The 22,191-nt window shown below is 42.0% G+C and overlaps 1 protein-coding gene across 1 annotated transcript; it reads right to left on the bottom strand.

Annotated features, from left to right (window-relative positions):
* Positions 1–6,466: 6,466 nt before the first annotated feature.
* On the bottom strand, positions 6,467–20,958 carry RNASEL (ribonuclease L). Its single transcript, XM_089515896.1, has 6 exons — positions 19,494–20,958; positions 18,519–18,613; positions 16,220–16,422; positions 13,439–13,577; positions 12,681–12,829; positions 6,467–8,521 (listed from the first exon to the last, which is right to left on the bottom strand). The coding sequence occupies exons 1-6, from the start codon at positions 20,956–20,958 to the stop codon at positions 8,383–8,385; spliced, it is 2,190 nt and encodes a 729-aa protein (XP_089372022.1). The 3' UTR covers positions 6,467–8,382.
* Between the last annotated feature and the right edge of the window lie 1,233 nt (positions 20,959–22,191).

Here is a 22,191-nt window from a genome sequence, read left to right as displayed (position 1 = left end):
ATCAAAGTTAAGTAGAAATAAGAGTGTATACACTCATTCCATCCAGACTAGAATTTATTCAAAACACCATTTTGGAATGCTACAATGTAGCAATAAACTTCCCAAGAATCCATCTTCAAAGTCTTATTCTAGACAAAGAAACTATTATTTTAAAACCCAATCCAGCAGTCAGATTTTTGAAATGAGCGATATCAGATCACTTAGTTCTAAACAGGCGCAATGCAGCACTGAAATAATAGTCCACATTTCATCTCTGAAGGAGGACTCAGGCTAGATCCACAGTGTAGAAATAATCCAGTTTGACACCACTTTAATTACCATAGTTCCATGGTATGGAATTCTGGGAACTGTAGTTTGTTATGCCACTGGACTATATGAAACTTAGGGGCAAAACAGACTGGGTTGGGGGCAGTGTCTGAGTGTGGTGTTTAGACTCCGTATGCTCTGATGTCTGATCTGGAATAATTGAATCAACTTTTGGGCCAAACAATATACAGAAAAGCTACACACAGAGACAGATACCTACACAAGTACTCCAACCATCACCCAGGACAAAAAAGAAGCACAATAAAACATTGGTAGACCTGGCAAAAAAGAATCTGTGAACCCCATTTCCTGGAAGATGAATTGAAAAACCCGAACTGGGCTCTACAGCTTAATGGTTACTCCAGCTCAGTGGCATCACTAGGATTGGTGTCACCCAGTATGTTAAACTCACAGTGTCACACTCCCAAGCCTTGTGTACCACACCATACAGTATCCAAAGTTGTAGTCCAGCACTTAAACTACTATGCCACACTGATTCTCAAAAACATGATAGCAGTCTTCAAACATCTGAATGTTGTCACATGGAAAAGAGCAATAACATGTTCTTTGCTGGCCCAGAAGGCAGGACTAGATCTAAAGGCCTGAATTGTAGCAGCAGTGTAGATCTGTGTAGAATCAGTGTAGAATAGCAGCAGCGCAAATCTGGATTGTTTTATATCCAAGTCAGTACCCTTCAAGTTGCTCTCAATTTATGACAGCCCCAAGGCAAATCTATCATGGGATTTTCTTGGCAAGATTTGTTCAGAGGGAGTTTGCCATTGTCTTCCTCTGAGGCTGAGACAGTGTGATTTTCCCAAGGTCACCTAGTCGCGCCCTTTGAAAGGTGCAGAAAGAAGCCGCTTTCTGTGGCTCCTTTTTGCACCCTGCAAAGTCCAGATTGGGGCCACAGTGTGCAGTCGCTGTAAAAGGGGCCGTTCAGGCCATCCCTTAGGGCCCTAAGTTTCTTTACTGCTCCTCCTGGCCTGTCCCTCCCTGAGCTCAGGGCTTTGGGCTGGCTGCTGCTTGGCAACAAGGTCCTCTGGTCTCAGAACTGTTCCTTTGGCTTATGTAGGAGAAGACCAGCACCCTTTCCAGGAGGCTCAGTAGGGGCTACCTGCACTGGAGAAAGGAGAAGCTAGCTGGCTCATTTGCTTGCTTCTGGTCAGCCCCCCTGTGTGTCTCCTTCCTCTGAGTCTACTGAGCTGCCGCACCTCACCCCACCTCCCCTGTTATCAGCGCCAGCAGCCCCCACTGAGCCTCCTGGAAGGAGTGCTGGCCTTCTCCTACACAAGCCGGGGAGCAACCACACCACTGTTGCTGCCTCTTCTCAAGTCTGAGGCTAGAGGATCAGTGTTGCCAACAAGCCTGGAAGATAATTCCTGGAAATGTTTGTCCAAAACCCGCTGAATCCCCCCAGATCACACGGAATATTCAGTCACAATTCCCGGAAAATTCCCATAATGTTAAAATGGCAGAAGTTTTGCAAATAAACGTAAACATAATTGAATAAAAATAATTGTAACTTATTTCAACTCTCAAAATCACCATTGAACCAAACAAAGAATCTTTCAGTCCTTTTAAGATATTTATTTTGACATGAAGGGGTTCAGGAAGCTTTGTGCCAAATAGAAATGTTTTAGGCTGCAACCGCACTGCAGAAATAAATCCAGTTTGACACCCTTTTAATTGCCATGGCTCAGTGCTAGGGAATCCTGGGAATTCTAGTTTTCGGAGACATTTAACCTTCACTCTCAGCAAACTCTGGTGTGACAACAAACTACAATTCCCAGGATTTCATAGCACTGTGCCATGGCAGTAAAAACGGTATGAAACCGGATTGTCTCTGGAGTGAAGATGCAGCCTGAGTTAGGTCCAAGACACACTGCAGAAATAAACCAGTTCAAGACCACTTTAGGTGCCCTGGCTCAGTGCTATGGAATCCTGGGAATTGTCTCTGGAGTCTGGAGTGAAGATGCAGCCTGAGTTGGGTCCAAGACACACTGCAGAAATAATCCAGTTTGAGACTGCTTTAACTGCCCTGGCTCAGTGCTAGGGAACCCTGGGAAGTGTAGTTTTGTGAGACATTGAGCCTTCTTTATCAAAAAGAGCTCTGGTGCTACAACAAACTACAATTCCCAGGATTCCCTAGCACTGAGCCAGGAGAGTTAAAGCAGTCACAACAAACTGGATTATTTCTGCAGTGTTTTGGACCTTCGTTATTAAAAATGCTCAAGGTCCAATCCATACTGCAGAAATAATCCACTTTGAGACCGCTTTAACTGCCCTGGCTCAGTGCTAGGGAACCCTGGGAAGTGTAGTTTTGTGAGAAAGAGCTCTGGTGCCACAATGAACTACCATTCCCATGCATCTGAGGAAATACGCTTAAGTCTAGGAAAGCTCATGCTGCCAACTTTTCTTTCAGTGAGACTCAAAGGTGCTACAAGATCTATCTCTCTATCATCATCACCATTATTATTATTATTATTATTAAATCGAAATGCAGCTGAAGAAGTGGACTTAAACTGGCAACACTGATATGCTGTAGACTCATTCTCTGGGGCTGTGATCTGGAAGCGTGGAGGCAATTCCCTTGTCAAACCAGGGAATCCTGGGAATTGTAGTTTGTTGTGACATGTTGAGACACTGCTTTTACTGGCAGCCAGGGCTCCATGCTTGAAATTCTGGGCTTGGTGGTTTGTTGTGCCCAGAATCCCATCATTGCTGGGAGCCTTGCAGTTAGAAGCAGTGCCAAACTGGATTATTTCTGCAGTATGGATGGCAATGGAAAAGGGAACGAAAAGAGAGCCACAAAACAAAATTCTGGGAAGACAGGGCAGGGATGCCAACTTACCAGGTGCTCTGCCCATGCTCAGAGGCATATTTAATCACTAACACACACACACACACTCAGGGACATCACATTCACATCACACAACCCAAATGGTCCACCTCACAGTACAAGTACCCTGAGAGGTAGGCTTGGGGCACTCTGCCCAAGCTCAGGAATTCAGAAATTCAAATGTCACTCTCAGGCAGACACAGAAGTCCACAACATCAAGCCATGATCCCATGATCAAGTATTGCTTTTGTGTGCCTTAAAACTTACGTCTTACTTGGAAATCCAAGGCAATTGGGAAGCCAGCCAACGCCCCTCACTCCCTGCCTCTCTCCAGCACCGCAGCCACTGTGCTTTCCCCTGGAGCCTGAGAATGCCTGGGGGGGGGGGGCAATAGTCACTGTCCTCTCTCTGATTGGCTGAACTATTCCTCCAAACAGTTGGGGTTGGTTGGGCTTGCTCAGAGGGAGTCAGTAGAGAGAGAGAGAGAGAGAGAGTTTTTTCTCCAGCCCTCTTGGCTGAAAACTGTTACACTCCAAAGGGCCAAAGTCGCGGAAAAGGCACTGAATTAGAGCCAGGCGCGAAAATCACACGAAAAGCTCTGAAAAGTCCCCGTTTTCGCGTGAAAGTCGCGAAATTGGCAACACTGTAGAGGATCTTTCTCTGCCCACTAAGCCAGCTCAAAGGGGTGGAGTGAGGTGGGTGGAGAAAGGAGATGCTTGGCTTGGTCTTGGCATCTCTGTTTCTTCCCACTGAGCTGCAGTTCACCCCAGCCCTTGTCTGCATCCCCCCCCCCCACCAATCCTGAAAACCCCCAAAATCAAGACCCAGCAAAATGCAAATGAAAACCACCCAGGATCAGGGTTTTCTCCAGCAGATAATGGCTCACTAATTAAACAGACACAAGCCCTCTTTGCATATCCTCCCACCCTGAGGCCTTGCCATCAACAACAGAACAATACACAGATTAACATGGGAATCACTCCTCCCTAACCAGAGTCACTCTCTCTCTCTCTCTCTCTCTCTCTCTCTCTCTCTCTGTGTGTGTGTGTGTGTGTGTGTGTATCTAACTCTCGTTCATGCCAGCATTCTCTGAAGATGACAGCCACAGATGCAGGCAAAACATCACGAACAAACTTTTCCAGAACACGGCTACATAGTCCAAAAAAAATCCACAGAAAACTTACACTCTTTATTGTTTTGACTATCATGCAAATTTACTTAAAAGCATTGGCAAGTAATACACTGAAAAAAGGTAAAGACCATAGTAAAGAAACAATAAATACAAGCTGTTCATATATCTCTACAAGTGTAAAGTATTAACATATGCCATTATCTTCCTTCTCTTACCTTTGAAGGACCATCCCCTCCCCAGTAACCTTAGAGTACTTCTTACATGTTAGATTTGGCTAATTCTTGTAGTTTCTTCAGCAGGGATGGCTGAGCCTTGCAGTTTCCTCAGCCCTAGGCTGGCAATTTCCCAGTTTAAACCAGAAATGCTGATTTCACAGATAGAGAAGGACCCTTTACACCTCCTTGTTCACAGCTTTTTTCTGTCCTCTTAACCCAAAACCTACCTCAGAAGACTTGGGTGCCATGCATCCTCTTCAGTCAGGACACCCTTGCTGAACTCTCTCCTCTTGCAGCTCTTAAGGTATCTTGTCACCTTGATTGCAAACTGGGTCTACCATTTCATTCTTGAATAATACAAGTTATCTAGATCATTTCAAACCAGCTTCAGAGCAGGATACAGAATTTTAATCACTATGGTCGCCTTAGTGCAGTGGTTCTCAACCTTCCTAATGCCGCAACCCTTTCATACAGTTCCTCGTGTTGTGGTGACCCCCAACCATAAAATTATTTTTGTTGCTACTTCATAATTATGTGTTTCTGATAGTCTTAGATGACCCCTGTGAAAGGGTCACTCGACCCCCAAAGAGGTTGCGACCCACAGACTGAGAACCGCTACCTTAGTGGATGATATTTGCTTGAACATTGACAGGGGAGTATGTCCTTGTGGACCTCTCATCCATGTTCGATACCATAGACCATGGTATCCTTCTGGAATGCCTGAGAGGTTTGGGAATCGGAGGCACTGCACTTCAATTGGTTCTAATCCTCTCTCTCAGGTAGATTTCAGATGGCTGTGCTCAGGGATAGCTGTTCCTCAAAAAAAGGAGATGTTATACAGAATACCACAAGGTGCCATCCTATCCCCAATGCTATTCAACATACATCTACATGAAACTGCTGGGAGAGTTAATCTGGAGGCATGGAGCTGCGTGCCTCTGTATGCTGATGACACCTAAATATATTTCTCCATGCTTGGGACAGTCTCAGTCTCACTGCACTGCACTAATACTTTTTTTTTTAGATTGAAACTGGCAGTTTGAAACTGGTTTTCAATTTCCATTTTCTTTACCCTACTCCCAAATGCAATGAGCATTTAAATAGTTAAAGGTCTTTAGCTATGGAGGAAATATGGACATAGTCCTTTGGCACTGGCATGGAGGGGGCAGAGGTAGATGGAGCTCTCCCAGCAGTATCTCCCTCAGTTATTAACTCTTTCTCCTCTCACCCACTGCTCAGGAGAAGAGAGGGCTATTTATATTAAAAACCGGCCTCAATTCTTCAAGATTTCAAGTGTGGGGGGAGAGAGAAGATGAATTAAGCTTGAGTTTCAGGAAACTTTGCAGCATACAATAACCAAAGAAATCCAAACAGTAGGTGACTGCAGAAAAGTACAATGCCAAGCTGTCAGGAAGGGAGGGGGAGGGATTGTTCATGGGTTGTTTATCTAAACACCAATGAAGGTTTTATATGTTTCATTGTTGAGAGAAAAGATGTACATTCAATGGTTGCTCTTCATCTTGGAAAGAAGTGATGAGTGGGGTGCCTCTGTCCTGGCGCTGGTGTTATTTAACACCCTTGTAAATGACTGAGGCCTGAAACACAAAAATGGGCCAAATGACACAGCTTCCGGCCACATTTGAGGTGTAGCGTTCAGATGACGGACACCTCAAACATGGCTGGAAGCTGCACTGAGCCCACATCATCCAAAAAGAACCAAGTCAAGAAGGAGAGTATAGGAACCACTCCTTCAGGAGGCTCAGTTCAGGACCGTGACAGTGGCCAAGGCACGTGTGGTTGCCGTGCCCCCGGTGCAAATGGCACCTGAGTGCCTGCGCACGGCTCCAAACGGACCACCTGTTTCAGGCCTTAGATGCTTCAGGCATGCTTATCAAATTTGAAGATGACACCAAATTAAGAGGGATAGCAAATACCCCCAAGAACAGAGATAGAATTCAAAATGAACTTGACAGATTGAAGAGCTGGGTCAAAACTAACACAAAAAATATTAATTTTTATATGGACAGTCTAATTCAACAATAACAGGGAAAAACATTCAGAATGGGGGGGGGGAGAAAAAAGGTATGCAAACATACAAATGCATGCAATATGAGACTAAACTGAAACAGCATAATGTGCTAAATTAATACACTAAGTCAAAACAATATGCACAAACAAACTAATACATTAAACATTAACATTAAAGGGCTGTACAGACCTCTCCTAAGGGGTGGCCTGCAACTGCTTCTCTCTGCGCCGGATTGGGGCTGCGGCAACCACATGCAGCAGCCCCAATCTCGCCCTTCCGTGGTGCAAAAAGGAGCTTCACTTTGCACCCTGGAAAGGACGTCATAGCCACTAGCACCGTGGCTTTTCAGTACTCCTTTGGCACTGCATCATCTAGACTCAGCACAAAAGAAGCGCCATGATGTCATGCACTGTGTGATGTGGCGTGTGGCATCACGCCGGCCTGGGGTATGCATCGTATGGATACCACGCCTGATTCCATCCCCAGGCCAGCCTTAATGTCTGGTTTATACAGCCCCTAAGACACAAAAGAGCTATAACCCCCCTGTCCACACTGACAGAAAAAAATCCAAAAGCAGGATACAGTATTCTACAATAACAAAATTAAATAAGTTTATTGAAGTTACCTATAACCAGATTTACAATGTGACATTGGTAGATTTCTTATTGCTCAAAAAAATGTATAAATCGTTTCAAGTTTTTCAGAAAATCTTCAACTGGTTTATCCTTCAAAATCCACATTGATTAGGTAATTCGGGCTAACAAATGTGATAAAAATTCTAGAAACTAAGCCTTATGAGGAATGACAGAGAGCTGGAGGTGTTTGGCTTGTAGAAGATAAGCCTGAAAGATGACACGATAACCATATTTTAGTATCTGAAGGGATGTCATGTAGAAGATGGAGCCAGCTTGTATTCTGTTGCTGTAGAGATTACAATACAACAGATTCAAATGAAAGAGAAATTATACCTAAACATTAGAAAGAACTGTTTTATTGTCTGATACTGGAATGGAGTGTCTTGGATGGGCATCTTTCAGAGGTGCTTTAGTGTATTCCTGCATGGCAGAGGGTTGGATTAGATTACCCTTGTGGTCCCTTACAACTCTAAAAGTTTAAGTGTTTTGCATATGTGTGTGTATGTGTCCTGTGTTTTGGAAGTCAAAAATACATTGGATTTGCATTTTAAACTTGCATCTCTTATTTCTTCTATGGACTTTATTAGACATGAGGAATTTCTCTTAATTTCAAATGAAAAGAAAGTGGGGCCAGAACGCATTTCCATGAATTCACTAGTTCAGCAAATTTACATGAATGCAAATTGCGTTTGAACTGGCTTCCCATTGCCCAAAAATAGCATGCCATTGTTCGAATTTGCATGTGGTAGTCTATGACGCAATAACGTGAAATCCCATGATTGTGCTCGGACTGACTTCCCATTGCCCGAATTTGCGTGTGGTAGTCTATCACACAATAACGTTAAACCTCATGATTGCGTTCAGATTGCCATTGGATTATACTTCCAATTTCCCTTGTCTGATAAATTCCTATGTGTTTTAATCTTTCCATTGTTTTTCTATGAATACATAAAAACAGACCATCTTTGTTTTGTTTTTAATTTTGGTTTTGGAATTCTAAAAACAAATTTTGTATTTTTGGCAGTTAGCAAAAAGAGACCAACACACTCAATAAGGACTTTTGAAATGTTCTACCTATGGTGACGTCTCTCATGCTGAGCAACAAATTTTATGAGGATTGGAAAATAGAATGAATCTTTCAATCTTCCTTAACTATTCTACAGAAATGGAAATAAGCTGAAGAGAACCAAAACTGTCCAGAAAGAATCCATATCCACTGGTTCTTGTTATATGTGAGAAGGCTGCTGGGCATTAGGAAAATGTTTATCATATTTTATATTTTTTAAATTCCGGTAGACATAAACTGTTAAATCTGGAAAAAGATTCAAAAAATAGTCTGCAGGATTCCCAACTATGGTCTTCACCCTGAAATGGAGAGGAAAGAAATATTGTTTATTAAAAACCATGCAGGTGATCACAAACTAGGTTTGCACAATAAAAGTTTGCAAGCTGTAGCCAGGAAAGCCACCAAAACATGCATGCCAGTTTCCAAAAATCTGTTCTTTGGATTTGCAACCCATTTTTCTAATGTTGAATCTCAGGAAGCTTCATAGCTGTCTGCAAGAAGAATCAGCAATAGACTTTGTGGTCTATTGGATTTGCAGTTTCTTTCTTTATGGTGATACAGAATGGAAAAGATATGCTGCTACCTTAAAAGCACAGGAGCTTATTCAAAGCCGATTTAGGCCCCAAACATAAGTTTACCAAAGTCCAAAACACACTGCAGAAATCATCCAGTTTGGAACAGCTTTAATTGCCTTGGCTCAATTCTAGGGAATTCTGGGCACTGTACTTTTGCGAGACATTTAGCCTTCTCTGTCAGAGAGCTCTACAAAAAACTAGTTCCCAAGATCCCCTAACACTGAGTCAGGTTAGTTAAAGTGGTCTCAAACTGGATTATTTCTGCAGTGTGTTTTGGACTTTGGTAAACTTATTATCCCTTCTTTATGATCCTAGTGTATAACACTCTTGACAATTTCATTTCCAACCACCACCTCAGATCTCTCATAGTCATAAGCTCTATCTCAGGGGTAGGCAACCTGCGGCCCGCGGGCCGGATGCGGCCCAGCAAGGCCTTGGGACCGGCCCCAGCACAGTCCTGCTGCCGATTGCCACCGGGGCCTTTGGCCTCTCGCGCGCAGGGGCAAGGGGGGCAATTGTCTATAGCACCTCAGAAACATGCATTTATATTAACATTTTTTAAAAAATCAGCAATTTTTTGTGCGTGTCCTCCACTTTTTTTTAAAAAAAGTGTCTACCATTTGAAAATGTTGTCCTACATTTGTCCCGGTTTATTTATTTAATTAAAATTTTTTTAATTATTTAATTATTTATTTTTTTTGCTTCGGCCCCCCAGTTGTCTGAGGGACAGCAACCCAGCCCCCGGCTCAAAAAGGTTGCCTAGCCCTGCTCTATCTGAAGCCTTGACACAGTCCCATTTACTTCTTGTCCCTCGCCTTTTTATATCATAATTGAAAATGTGATTTATTTATATGCACTAAGAACTAGCATTATTTTTAATTCCTCTAAAGCAGGGGTCGGCAACCTCCGGCCCGCGGAGGCCTGCCGACTGGCCCCTGGCTGCTGTTGCCGCCACCGCCACCACAGCAGCCGCCTGTCACAGCTTTTCGTCGCTCTGGGCACCGCCATTTTGGGCGAAAAAATGGAGGCACCCATAGCGGCCTCTGGGGCTATGGGCACCGCCATTTTGCCGCCCAAAATGGCGGTGCCCAGAACGGCAAAAAGCCGTGACAGGTGGCCACGGCGGCAGCAGCAGCGGGCCTCTAGGAGGCCCGCTGCCATCGCTGGGGCCCTCCAGGAGGGCTCCGGCGACGGCAGGGGGCCCCTGGGTGGCCCTTTGCCATTGCTGGGGCCCTCCAGGAGGGCTCCGACGGCGGCAGGGGGCCTCTGGGGGGCCCTTTGCCATCGCTGGGGCCCTCCAGGAGGGCTCTGACGGCGGCAGGGGGCCTCTGGGAGGCCCGGTGCCATCACTGGGGCCCTCCAGGGGGCCCTCCAGCGCTGGCAGCCCCACCAGCTTTTTTGCCAGTCTCTGACAGGGCCTGGGGCCCCGTCAGGGGCCAGCAAAGATGGGGAGGCCTGGCCCCCGAAGGGTGGAAGCTCCGCCCCCGGCATGCAGCCCCGCGCCCTGGAGGGTGGAAGCTCCATCCCCGGCACATGGCCCCGCCCCAGAGGGTGGAAGCTCCACCCCCGGCACGCGGCCCTGCCCCGGAGGGTGGAAGCTCCACTCCCCGGCATGTGGCCCCATCCCGGAGGGTTGAAGCTCCACCCCCGGCTTCGGCCCCCCCAGTCGCCTGAGGGACAGCAACCCGGCCCCCAGCTCAAAAAGGTTGCCTACCCCTGCTCTAAAGCCTTACATCTAATAATGCACTACACATATGTCCTATTTACAGGCTTAACATTTTAAAGAATTATTCCACTAAATGCCTACTGTTTCCTCAAATTCCTCCTCTGGTCGGGGATGTTTTGATTGAGTTTTCCTGCATAGCAGGGGTTGGACTGGATGGCCCTTGTGGTCTTTTCCAACTCTATGATTCTATGATTCAACCTGTCTTACATCTTCTAGGCACCCTGACTCTCACCTTTCAGCACTGTGCTCTTTAAATCTAGCCTTTAACACTGAGCTTTTGCTTTGATGTTTTATCACCACTGGTTTCTCTTAATTATGCCCCTCTTCTTCTCCCTTTCTCTTCAGCAGTTTTTCCTCATATTACTTCATGTCCTAATTATTTTTCTAAGAATTTGGAAAATTACTTTCTCAAGTTAATTCACTCATATTGTTTGTTATGGTGTTGGAAAAGTGATTATTACTGCTACTCTTTGTGATGATTTGAACAGTAACTAGAAAGTACTCAATACATGGCTCATTACTTTTTGTTTTAGATACTTAAAAAAAAGATTGGAAAAGAAAACAGAAAAGGAAAACTAGAAAATTTCCTAGTAAACTGCCCGTGAAAATGACCTTAAGACTAACAAACTAAGTTTTCTCTCACTTCTTTTTCAAATGCAAGTTTGTTACACCCTCAGCACCCAGGAAAGTGTTAATCTAACTCTTTTTCGGTTTTTTGTTCCTGGTTTGTAGATGCTACTGAGAAATTGTTCCAGATCTCCTTCCTTCCTGTTGACTCTTCCCACTGAAATTTGCAGAGCTCCATGGATACACACACGTTAAGCCTATTTTGATAGCTTTTCTGAGTGAAAAGGTGCCTTCAGCTCCCAAAGCTGGATCGGTACTAACATGAGATGCATTGCTGGCAACTTTGATCATATCTTTTATCCAATAGGAATCAGCCATTTTGTTGACCCAATGCATGGTTTAACAGCACCAATTTTAAGAGCTATAAGAGGCTAAGCATAAGTATGGCCTCGAACAGACAGGCCAAAATAAAGCTGCTTTGGGTAATTTTGGAGGTATGCTGTTTAAATGGCACACACATCTTAAGAGGCCAGAAGCTGCACCAAAGCTGTGGTCCAGTCCTTAGGACTGGAGTGTGGCTTTGCAAAAGCTTCCGGCCTCTTAGGACGCATGCATCATTTAAACAGCATACCTCCAAAGTGACCCTAAGCAGCTTTATTTTGGCCTGTCTGTTCTGCCTCTATTTGTTCAGAATATCCTTTGCAAGGACGTAGCCAAGGGGGGGGGGGGTTCTTGGGGTCCGGACCCCCCCTTCCATTAGAAAAATGAATGGTGTGTGCTGCTGCGCCGCCGCACCCAAGCCCCATTATAATGGTGGCACTTAGTCTGGACCCCCCCCCCCCTTCCTAAAATCCTAGCTACGTCCTTGTCCTTTGGGTCACTGTCATGCCTGGTTTTTATTAATTTGAAGCAGCTAATGTGAAGGGATTTAACCCTTTCTTCCTGTGTAATTTGCTGATCAATCTCTCTCGCACACACACATACAGAGACACAAAGAGAAATAAGGAATGGCATAAAATTAGCCAATTAGCCCATATAGTACTCTGAACTGCACCCTCACCAACTATTCTCTTGTCTGGTTTTGCTCCTCACCTTTCAAAGTCCAACAAAATGAAAGCCTTTAAAAATTAAGCTATTTCTCTAGCTTTAACAAATTTAAAAAGCAGATGTCACCAGCGAAGGAGAAAATCTCTAAATAAAGGTCTGATGCACTGAAGCAGTATTTTGGAGGGAAAGAATTAATAAGTAGCTTCTAGAAGCAGATGTTGCTTTAAAAGCAATGAGAAGTTGGAGCAAAAAGACAGCAGATAGAAGTTCTTTCTTTCTTCAGGATCTGCATGCTAGCTACAACAGTAATAATAATAATAATAATAATAATAATAATAATAATAATAATTTATTTATGTTTCCCCGCCTCTCCCAATGGATCGAAGCGGGGTTACAGACTACTTGAAATCATACAAACATACAATACAATTCATACACATGTAAACCATGTGTAGACAGAACATGGTGTACAAAGGCAGTCTGCAAATTTGATGCCAAAGGTCTGGAACAACTGAAGGTGCAGAGAAATCAAATGTCACTTACTCTTCACTCTTCTCACTGTAGTGTGCATTCATATCCCTGATTAACTTCAACAAATCTGTCACACAGTCTTCAAATACTCGCTTGTTTTTGTCTGGTTTCTTTTTGCTTTGAAAGGGACCACCCATGCAATCCAATACTTCTTGATGAACCTAAAAGAAGATTCATACCACGGTCATACCACTAGATCCATAAAAACCTCCTCTTCGCAAGTATACTGTCCTGCAAACTGGCAGATTCCACCTTTTTTTAAAGTCTCAAACCAATCACACACATATATTCTATATTTGGAAAGATTACTCTTAGAAACTGATTAAATTATATGTATAGGCCTAAAATAAAATAGCTAGTCCCAAACAGAGAAGATCCACTGAATCAACATATTGCTTTGCTTGTAACCCACCTTGAATCCTAGTTCAGAAGTGAATAGGATGATATAATTTTAGTAATACCAAAAACAGCAGCAACAAAACAAAAATAACAGGGTTTAGAGAAGTGCTGAGTTACCATTCAGCAATCGGCTCTGTGAATTTACTTTAGCTGGGACTACCAATTAGATTTAGGCTACAATAATATATGTGAATCAATTATTTGATGCTTGTAATGTGCATGTTACTATAATGCCACCTAATTAAGTGGCATCTTTAGCTAGAAAGAAAGAAAGAAAGAAAGAAAGAAAGAAAGAAAATCTCATTTTACAAATTAGCTTAATTAAAGTTTCAAAATGGAGGATGCAAGAAAAATTTCTCAGCACATCTTGCCTTTTCAGTAGTCCAACCCTTGAAAGGATGCTCTTTGTGATTCAAAGCTTTCAGGATTTCACTGTTGCTGTTCTCATGCTTAGTTTTGTATGTCTTGATATCACTCTCATTCCCAACTTTTGTTAAGAACACATATTTCCTGGCAAAGAGAAGGCAACGGTAAGAACTGCTCACAGCACTGTCAGGATAAGAACATCCCCGATAGCCCATGAGGCCAAGGTATTTCCATAGCAAGGCTGAGATGGGGAGAAGCCATAGATCAGTGGTAGGGCACATGCTTTAGAGACACTTGGAGCTCCTAGTTTCAGTCTTTGACATCACTAGTTAGACCACTGGGGCAGCAGGCAATGGGAAAGGAAAAGCCTTGAATGTGACCCTGGAGAGCCACTACATTGCAGAGTACATAATGCGGTGTTACGTAACTAAGAAGTCTCAACTGTTCTAAAGTAACCTCCTTTGTTAATGTGGATGAAAATACACTGGACTTACCAAGTGACTGGGAAACATGAGCCCTCAAAATGTTTTTGGATCTCAGCTGCTAGAAGAACTCATCCTCAAAAAATAAGGACATCTTTTGTGGAATTCTTCTTCCTAAAGTCTGCTGGGACACACCCTCATTACAGCAACGTTGCTATGTTTACCTGACTAGTTTTGAAGATGTGGATTTCATGGATGATGATGATGATGATTGTAACTGTTTTATTTATTTATATCCCGCCTTCCTCAAGACTCAAGGCAGCTAAATTTTTTTAAACAGTCCAAGTTAAACAATGCAAAGCATTAAAAATACAAAGTTTAAAAAAACCATTAAATAATTTTAAAAAGCTAAAAACATTGCATATTAAAATTTAAATTTATGAAGGCATGGCATTTATATACTTCAAAATATTGCTACTGAACTCTCAAAGGGCTTTCAACCAATACAGGCATACCTCAGTTAACAAATAAGCTCCTTTTTACATAGTCTTTATGCCTGCCCATCCTCTTTTGTTCCTTGTCCTCAATCTAACTGGTAGGTTTTTTCAGCAGCATCAGCATTCAGAGGATGGTGAAGGAGCGCCAGAGAAACAGATATGTTTGGTGGTGGGTCTTGTAGGAAGCAATGCAATAAAGCTTGAGCTGGGAAAGTGTGGGATTCTAGTCTATCCAGTCCTACTGCTGCTGTGTGTCTCTGCTACAACAGGCAAGGTAAACAACAGCTGCCTCCAAAATCCCTAACTGAACACGTGTGAACAGCAAAACATAACAGGAGAAAATAGATAAGCCTGCCTCACTAGCTGCCACTACCATGTTTTAAAAAGCATAAATCTATACGTTTAATGACCCAAAAATGATAAATCATTAAAAAAATGGAGACTGGTGAAAATTTCACCCCAGAAACATTTTAGAAGAAGCATGAAAGTGGTCACTAGAAGGTTTGTTACCTGGTTGTTTCATTTCACAGGCACATATTGTTAGTTTTGAATAAAAAGGTTTCTGAACCAGATTGAATTGTTTTTCTTTTTTGTGCTGTAGGAACCTAACCCTGTCCTTTCTATGTTCTTTCTTCCTCTGGTAGAAAATTTTCTGTTACAGAAGTAACACCCAGGTACACATCTACTTCATTAACTGAGGAATACCTGTATAAAGGTGGTTTTCACCGCCCTAAAAGATAGTACAGGAACAGAAAATGGGCCTCTAATTTCTTCTCTATGAATTGTATCGATGGTCCAAAACACACTGCAAAAATAATCCAGTTGAGATCACTGTAACTGCCCTGGTTCAGTCTTAGGGAATCCTGCGAACTGTTTATTGTGGCACCAGAGCTCTCTAACGGAGAAGGCTAAATGTCTCAAAAAGCTACAGTTCCCAGAATTCCCTAGCACTGAGCCAGGACAGTTAAACTTGATTATTTCTGCAGTGTGTTTCGGACCTAAATTACACATTCAGTTCCCAGCTTTTGGCAGCTGACAGATGTCAACTTTGATTATCAAGGTTGCCAACACTACTCTTATGTGCTGCATTATCTGCAGCAACACACTGATGGCTGTACTATCAATGTTTTTCTTTAATCAAAACCATATATATTGCTTTTTTCTCTTGCTTTTACTTTATCATGGACTTCTTGCAGGGGTGAGAGGGGAACTAGATTAATAGAGTTGGAAAGGGCCTCATAGGATTTCAAGTGCAAACCCCTGCTAAATGCAGGAACTCCAGCTAAAGTATCCCACAGCAGGTAGCTGTCCAGCCTCTTGAAAACCCACCACTTCTCTAGGGGCCTTATCACACGACAAAAGAAAGCCAAAAGGCAGTGTGAGAGAAGCACCTTTCTCCTTGCCTCTCTGCATGCCATTGAAGCACTTCCATTTACTTACCATGGAAGACAGTTGTAAAAGCAAGGCTTTTGTCATGCTGGGAAAATCTTTTGGCAAAAGGCATATTGTTATAAATATCTCCCCTGGGAAGAGAACAGAAATGCTTCAACAACATGCAGAGAGACAATGAGAAAGCTGCTTCTCTTCCACTCCATCTGGCTTTCTTTTGTCATGCGATATGGTTATGGCTCTACTGCCAAACCAGTGATATTTCAGCCAAAAATTAGTAAACTGTGAAATTGTAAAATAAGTGACAGCCCAGGAAATTTAGAATTGACCCATGTAATAAACTGAGGTTCAATTTTGAATGCAAAACTAAAATTTCCAAAAATGAAATGAACTGCAAGATTTTTCCAAACTTGTTCTATCGCTACTTTGGAAACACCAGGGCAAGTAAGATTGGGGAAATGGAGAGAAATTTACTCACATCTCTTCATTCCAGAAATAAGGATGGTTCATCAGGTGTCCCAGTTGTTCACTGGCTCGGGTGGTTTTATCAGTTGATTCAAGACTTTTGCAAAGGTCTTCAATTTCCATACAACCAGCTACATCCTCTGGACACTCTGTAGGTAAGGCTTGATAGCAGATTTTGCCCCTCAATGCAACATATAGGACGAGATTTCGAAGACCCTATGTGTGAAAACAAATGGTTGTATCCTAAGAGAACAAAGCAATCCCTTTGATGGCATATGTCCATGTAATCTTGGGTCACACATGCATATGTCCTTTTTCAGATGTTTCCACTGCCCCAAAAGCCTCCAAGCACTTGGAGTGCACTACCACCACCATTTGTGCCTGCACTTCTGCAGCTGGGAGCTGGCATCACCCTTCTGGCAAGTCCCTTGAGATCCAGGAGACTGCTGTGAGCACTCTTCTGCTGGGTAGTGCAGGTAAATGAGTGTGTTGTTGTGTTCTGGTCATTTGGAAGTTGCTTTCTAAGGACTTCAGAACTGAGTGGTGGAGGATTACACTCTGTCCACATGATGTTAGCCACTGGCCATTGAATGCATTAAATATTTATGTTCCATGCTAGAGTTTAACTTTTTCTGAGAAGATAAACTCTTTCCAAGACTATTTTAGTTTCTGTTGCTGGTGGAAGAATAATATCAATGAAAGTTTCTTAGCTATTTCCACCTCGCAACAAAAAGGTGAAGATAAAGGTTTCCCCTTGACATGAATGTCTTCTTGTAATTGACTATGTTCATCTATGTTACCAAGCTGAAGAGCCAGCATTGTCCAAAGTTGACTCCGGTGGTCACATGGTCAGCATGACTGCATAGAATGCTGTTACCTTCCCACCAAAATGGTACCTATTTATCTACTTGCACTTTTACATGCTTTTGAATTGCAAGAGCAGCAGAAGCTGGGACTAGTGATGGGAACTCACACCATCACGCAGTGCTTAGGCCTTAACTGCCAACCTTCTGACCTTACGACCATCAGAATTGGTGTCTTGACCACTAAGCTACCATGTCCACCCATCAATATTTTTTTATAAAGTACCTATTATGTCAGAGAGTTCAAAAGCCAGTGCTGAAGAACAGGTGCTCCTCCTGACAGTTCCCTTAGTCATGCTTCCATAGAGAGCCCCAAAATATGGACAGCTATATTGATCCAAATTGACAAGTCAATTCTAGCTATTTCCTTCTCCATCAGTAGCAGATCTTTTATACAGCTAATACTTTAGGTCATAATAGTCCAAGACCATGTTAGTTTTACTACAGTGTTATCTCACAACATATTGTTCTATGAAAATCCCACCTATCTCAGATGCTGTGTAGACTGCATCTCCACTCAGAGAAAACAGGGAAATTTAAGATAACATCACCATCTCTACTAATTAAAATCCCTACTAATTAAAAAGTCTTGGCACTTTGTTTCACTATCATCCTGACCATAATTACTACCACTCTGCCAAAGTACTGTTATAAGAATATAGGGGTTTTAGGTGTTTTTTTAAGCAGCATGTCTAATTTGGCCTTTAAAAGGATGGTAATGTCTGGCTAGTTATTAAATAGCCAAATCCCTCTGTGTTATTCAGGAAATGAGAAAATAATATCAAAGAGACTGTTATAAAAAGGCAGTCATATGGACCACAGCAGTCATATTTTTTCTTATCAGTATAAATGTATTTTTGTTCTATTGAATCCTCGTTATACTTATGGTTGATTTAACAATGTGTACTGTGTAGGGGTGTAATTCTTCATTACATTTCTTCTTGAAGGTAGCAATGAATAATTTCAACAGTTTTCTTTGCATTGTAAGAAAGTATTTTAAAACCATGCAGTTTTCAATGGGAATTTGCAATTCAGGACTTATTCTGTGAAAATCTTGCACGTGGTTGTTTCACACAGCAAACAGCATTTTCTGCACACAAAGAAGCATTTACTGCACAGGAAACAACATTTCAGTGTAGAACTAATAATTTCTGCACATAAAATGTTGTTTTGTATGCAAATCAACCATGTGCAAATTTTACACTGAAAAAATCCTGAATGGAGAAGATTCTTATCTGTCCGTGATTCTTCTCAAGAGTTTCTCAACACTGCAAAATACAAAACAAAACAAAGGTTTTCCAAGTATTTCTCCATTTTTTTTCAAATATTCTTTCTATTCCTATTTTTGTGTGCACACACAATAGTTTAGCCATCATGTTTTGACTTTAGAAATGATAATTCTTAACATGTAGGAGGCTAAAGAGGCAGTAATGAAGAACAGTTACTTGCCTTTAGGTCTTCTGAGATGATACATTCTTTCTGATCATCATCAGTTATTTTTCTGCTCTTGTCAAAATCTGCTAGAAAAACCTTGCCATTAACATCTAGAAAAAAAGAAAAGGACAAATAACCTGAAACAGTTTTGCTTTTTAACAGTAGTTTGGAATTTAAGATAAGTTATCGCAATTTTTCACAGTCAGCATCACATTCTATACTCTGAGAACGCCCTTATCAGTAGTACACACTAATTTTATTCTGTGAGCCAAATTGGATGTGATTGGGACAGCTATGAAAAATCTGACATGTTCCTATCTAAAGCAAAGTTTGAGGGACTAGTTTATACAGAAAGAGAAAACTCCTTCCTCAGCCCAACTGATTTTAAGGATAAGAGCCATACTGGGGAAAAGAATGTATGAGGAAACAATGGCTGCATCAGCACTGCACAAATAATCCAGTTTGACACCACTTTAACTGCCATGGCCCAATGCTATGGAGTTCTGGGAATTGTAGTTTGTTGTGTCTGGTGCAACAACAAACTACAACTCCCAGAATGCAATAGCATTGAGTCGCGGCAGTTAAAGTGGTGTTGAACCAGATTATTTCTGAGTGCGGATGTATGCAATAAGAAACTGCATTACAGGTGTGGTGGGGAAGAGTTTAGCTCCACTCAGTCATGGACAGCATAGTTACAAAAAATAAGATTTCATTAAACCAATGAAGGATTTGTTATAGACAAAGATGTTGGCCTCTAGTTGGGCCTTTTCCACATACAAAGGACCAGGCAAGAGCTCTGTTACCTTGCTAAGAGCGACAGTACAGATGTGTGACTGGCTGGCTGTGTGGAAAATGTTTGCCTTTTAAATGATATTAACTGGATGGTGCAATTATTTATTGTTTATTTATCCCACTAAATTCAACATACCTACACCAGAGTAAATGATTATCTATCTTTGAACAGAATGCCAAATACAAGAAAGTACAGACCTATCAAAATGTTACTGGGGTGCAGATCTTGATGGCCAAATCCAAATCCATGCAGTTCGTTCACTGCCAGAAACACTGTTTTAAGAATATCTTTGCTTTTCATACTTGCATTGTCATTCATCTTGAAGTACTCTTCAAGGGTCCTCTCACACAGAGTTAGGCACAGATATAGACAGGCCTTGCGCTGTTCCGATCCACAAATCTTCACCAGATGGTTGCTGGTACGGCATTTCTCCAGGCAGGTTTTCTCTCGCTCAGCTTTTTCTGCATCAGTATGGAATATCTTCACAGCCACCGCTTCTCCATCATAAAATCCCAGATACACTCCTCCTTGGGAGTTTCTTTGAATCCTAAAATCTGAATATTGGAAAATCTTGAGTTTTCCAATCATAGGCCGATACCTCATATACAGATCCTGGAGCTTGGATTCCCAGCATTTGCTAGTGGGAATCCATTGTACCCTCGGCTGACTTGGAATGGGTGGTGTGCCATATTTCTGAAGGAGCGCTATGATTCTGCTGTTGTTGTAAGTTTGACTGGCAACTTCAAGGAGGTTCCCAATGTCTGTCCTTGCTCCCCTTTCACACAACACCTTTGCTATGTCATAGTTTTTAGTCTCCACGGCTACCATCAGGGCTGTTCTGCTGTTTTTATCTGCATCATCAACATCAACATCATTTCTTTCCAATATAGCCACCACCACAGCTTGGCTTTGCTTTTCCACAGCAAGTATAAGAGTAGTTTTCCCATTTTCATCTCTCTTGTTAACATCCACCCCATGTTCTAAGAGGAAAAGAGCAATGTCCTCTTTGCCTCTGTCCAAGATTTTGTGTTCCGTGAACAGAGCATGGATTAATACATTCCTTCCCTGATTGTCACAGATATTCATATCGGCATTCATCTCTTTGACTAGAGCTTTTACCAAGGTGAAATGACCTTTCCTGGCAGCATCCATCAAGGCTGTCACACCTCCTTTATTCAGGGCCTTTTTCTCCTCATCAACTACTCTTCCCAAGTTGACATCTGCCCCATTCTCATACAAAAATCTCAGGGCTTCCTCCATCCCATACCAAGCAGCCTCCATGAATGCAGTGAAGCCGTTGACATCACACTCATTGATGTCTGCCCCTTTCTCAAGGAAGAGCTTCAGAAGGTCCACATTGCCTGTTATCCCTGCTATGATAAAGGGAGTAGCTCCATTTTCCTTCTTAATATGTGGATCAGCACCTTTTTCAAGGAGAAGGTGGACAATCTCTTCCTTATTTGCCTCTACAGCACTATGAAGGGCTGTCCAGCCACCTTTCACTTTTGAATTGATATCAGTACCTTCTTCCAACAGCTTCTGGACTGTCTCCATTGTGCCAAATCGTACAGCACAGTTGAGCAACAGGGCTTTATCTACGAATATGTCTTCTCTTTCAGCATTTGCTGGCTTCTGAGGATGATGATTGTATTGACTTTCCATTGAGAGATTTCTAATGTAATGTAAGTCCGTGAATAGTTAAAATGACAACAATTGTGATGAACCGAAAAACTCTTCAGAAAGGCAGTTATTGTGCTGGAGATCTAGATGCACTATATATACTACTGCTGGAATCGGATGTCTTTTCCACATAGATGCATATGTCTTAAGGGGTTCAAAGTCTTCCTTTGATCTGTTTATTAAAGAAAGAAAACATTATTTTAAAAAATTAATCAGACATCCATAAAGAAGCAGCAAAATGGGACTTCCATACTTAAAAGCAATATATCTTTGCCAATAAATGTTAGGAACAAAGAAAGGAAGACTGTGACACCCTCTTTCTTGAGCTGCCTCCTCACTGCTAAAATAATCCAGATTGATACCTCTTTAACCGTCATATCATGCCACAACAAACAACAAACCCAAGAACTGCATAGCACTGAGCCATGGTAGTTTAAGTGGTGTCAAACTGGATTATGTTTACAATGTGGATGCAGCCATACTCTCTGGAAAAGATACTGAGCGCTGCAGCTTAAACCGGAAAACCAGCCCTACGTTTAAAAACCCTCTTTCATAGCAAAAAGGCAAATTCCAGACTTTTTAAATTGAAGAATAGCTTTATTGTAGAAAAGAAGATCTTACTAGACAAGTCCGTGACTTTTTTGACAAGTCTGAAGTTAGGACACTTTGAAACACTTTTATAGAACATAGCAAAATCCCTCCCTATAAAGTTGTGTAACACAGTGATTGGCTCCAAGTTCCCCTGCTTCAGCAATTAATATGATGTAATGGTTTACCGTCCGGAAAATCCAGTAATTGGCAGGCTGCATTTGAATCTACAGCTTCTCACCAACACTAGACTAAACATCTTTGAATTGCCATTTATCTGTATTTTATGTTATGTATCACTTGGGATTGGTGTCATGTATTTAACATCATATATGTTTGACCAGTATACATCAATAACTAAACATTATTAAGAACTAAAACTCCATAAAGCTAAAACCATCACTTAATAAAACTGCTTATTAAAACTGTTATCAATTCAACCAAAATCAACCCTCTATCCTCACACTTCTTGCATGCATTCATAGAATCATAGAATCAATCCAAAGAAGCTATCTTTCTTACAAGCTGTTTTACCTCTTTTGAGACTCATTAGCCCTAGTTTAACCCATCAGTCTCAACAATACACAGTGAGCCCTTCTTATCCACTGATTTTTTTTTATCCACGGA

This window comes from Sceloporus occidentalis, unplaced genomic scaffold (assembly GCF_023333645.1).
Source record: "Sceloporus occidentalis isolate IW3139 unplaced genomic scaffold, rSceOcc1.0.p SCAF_3, whole genome shotgun sequence".
Taxonomy (NCBI): domain Eukaryota; kingdom Metazoa; phylum Chordata; class Lepidosauria; order Squamata; family Phrynosomatidae; genus Sceloporus; species Sceloporus occidentalis.
The sequence above is the reverse complement of the archived record's forward strand: the minus strand, read 5'-3'. Positions and strand labels throughout refer to the sequence as shown.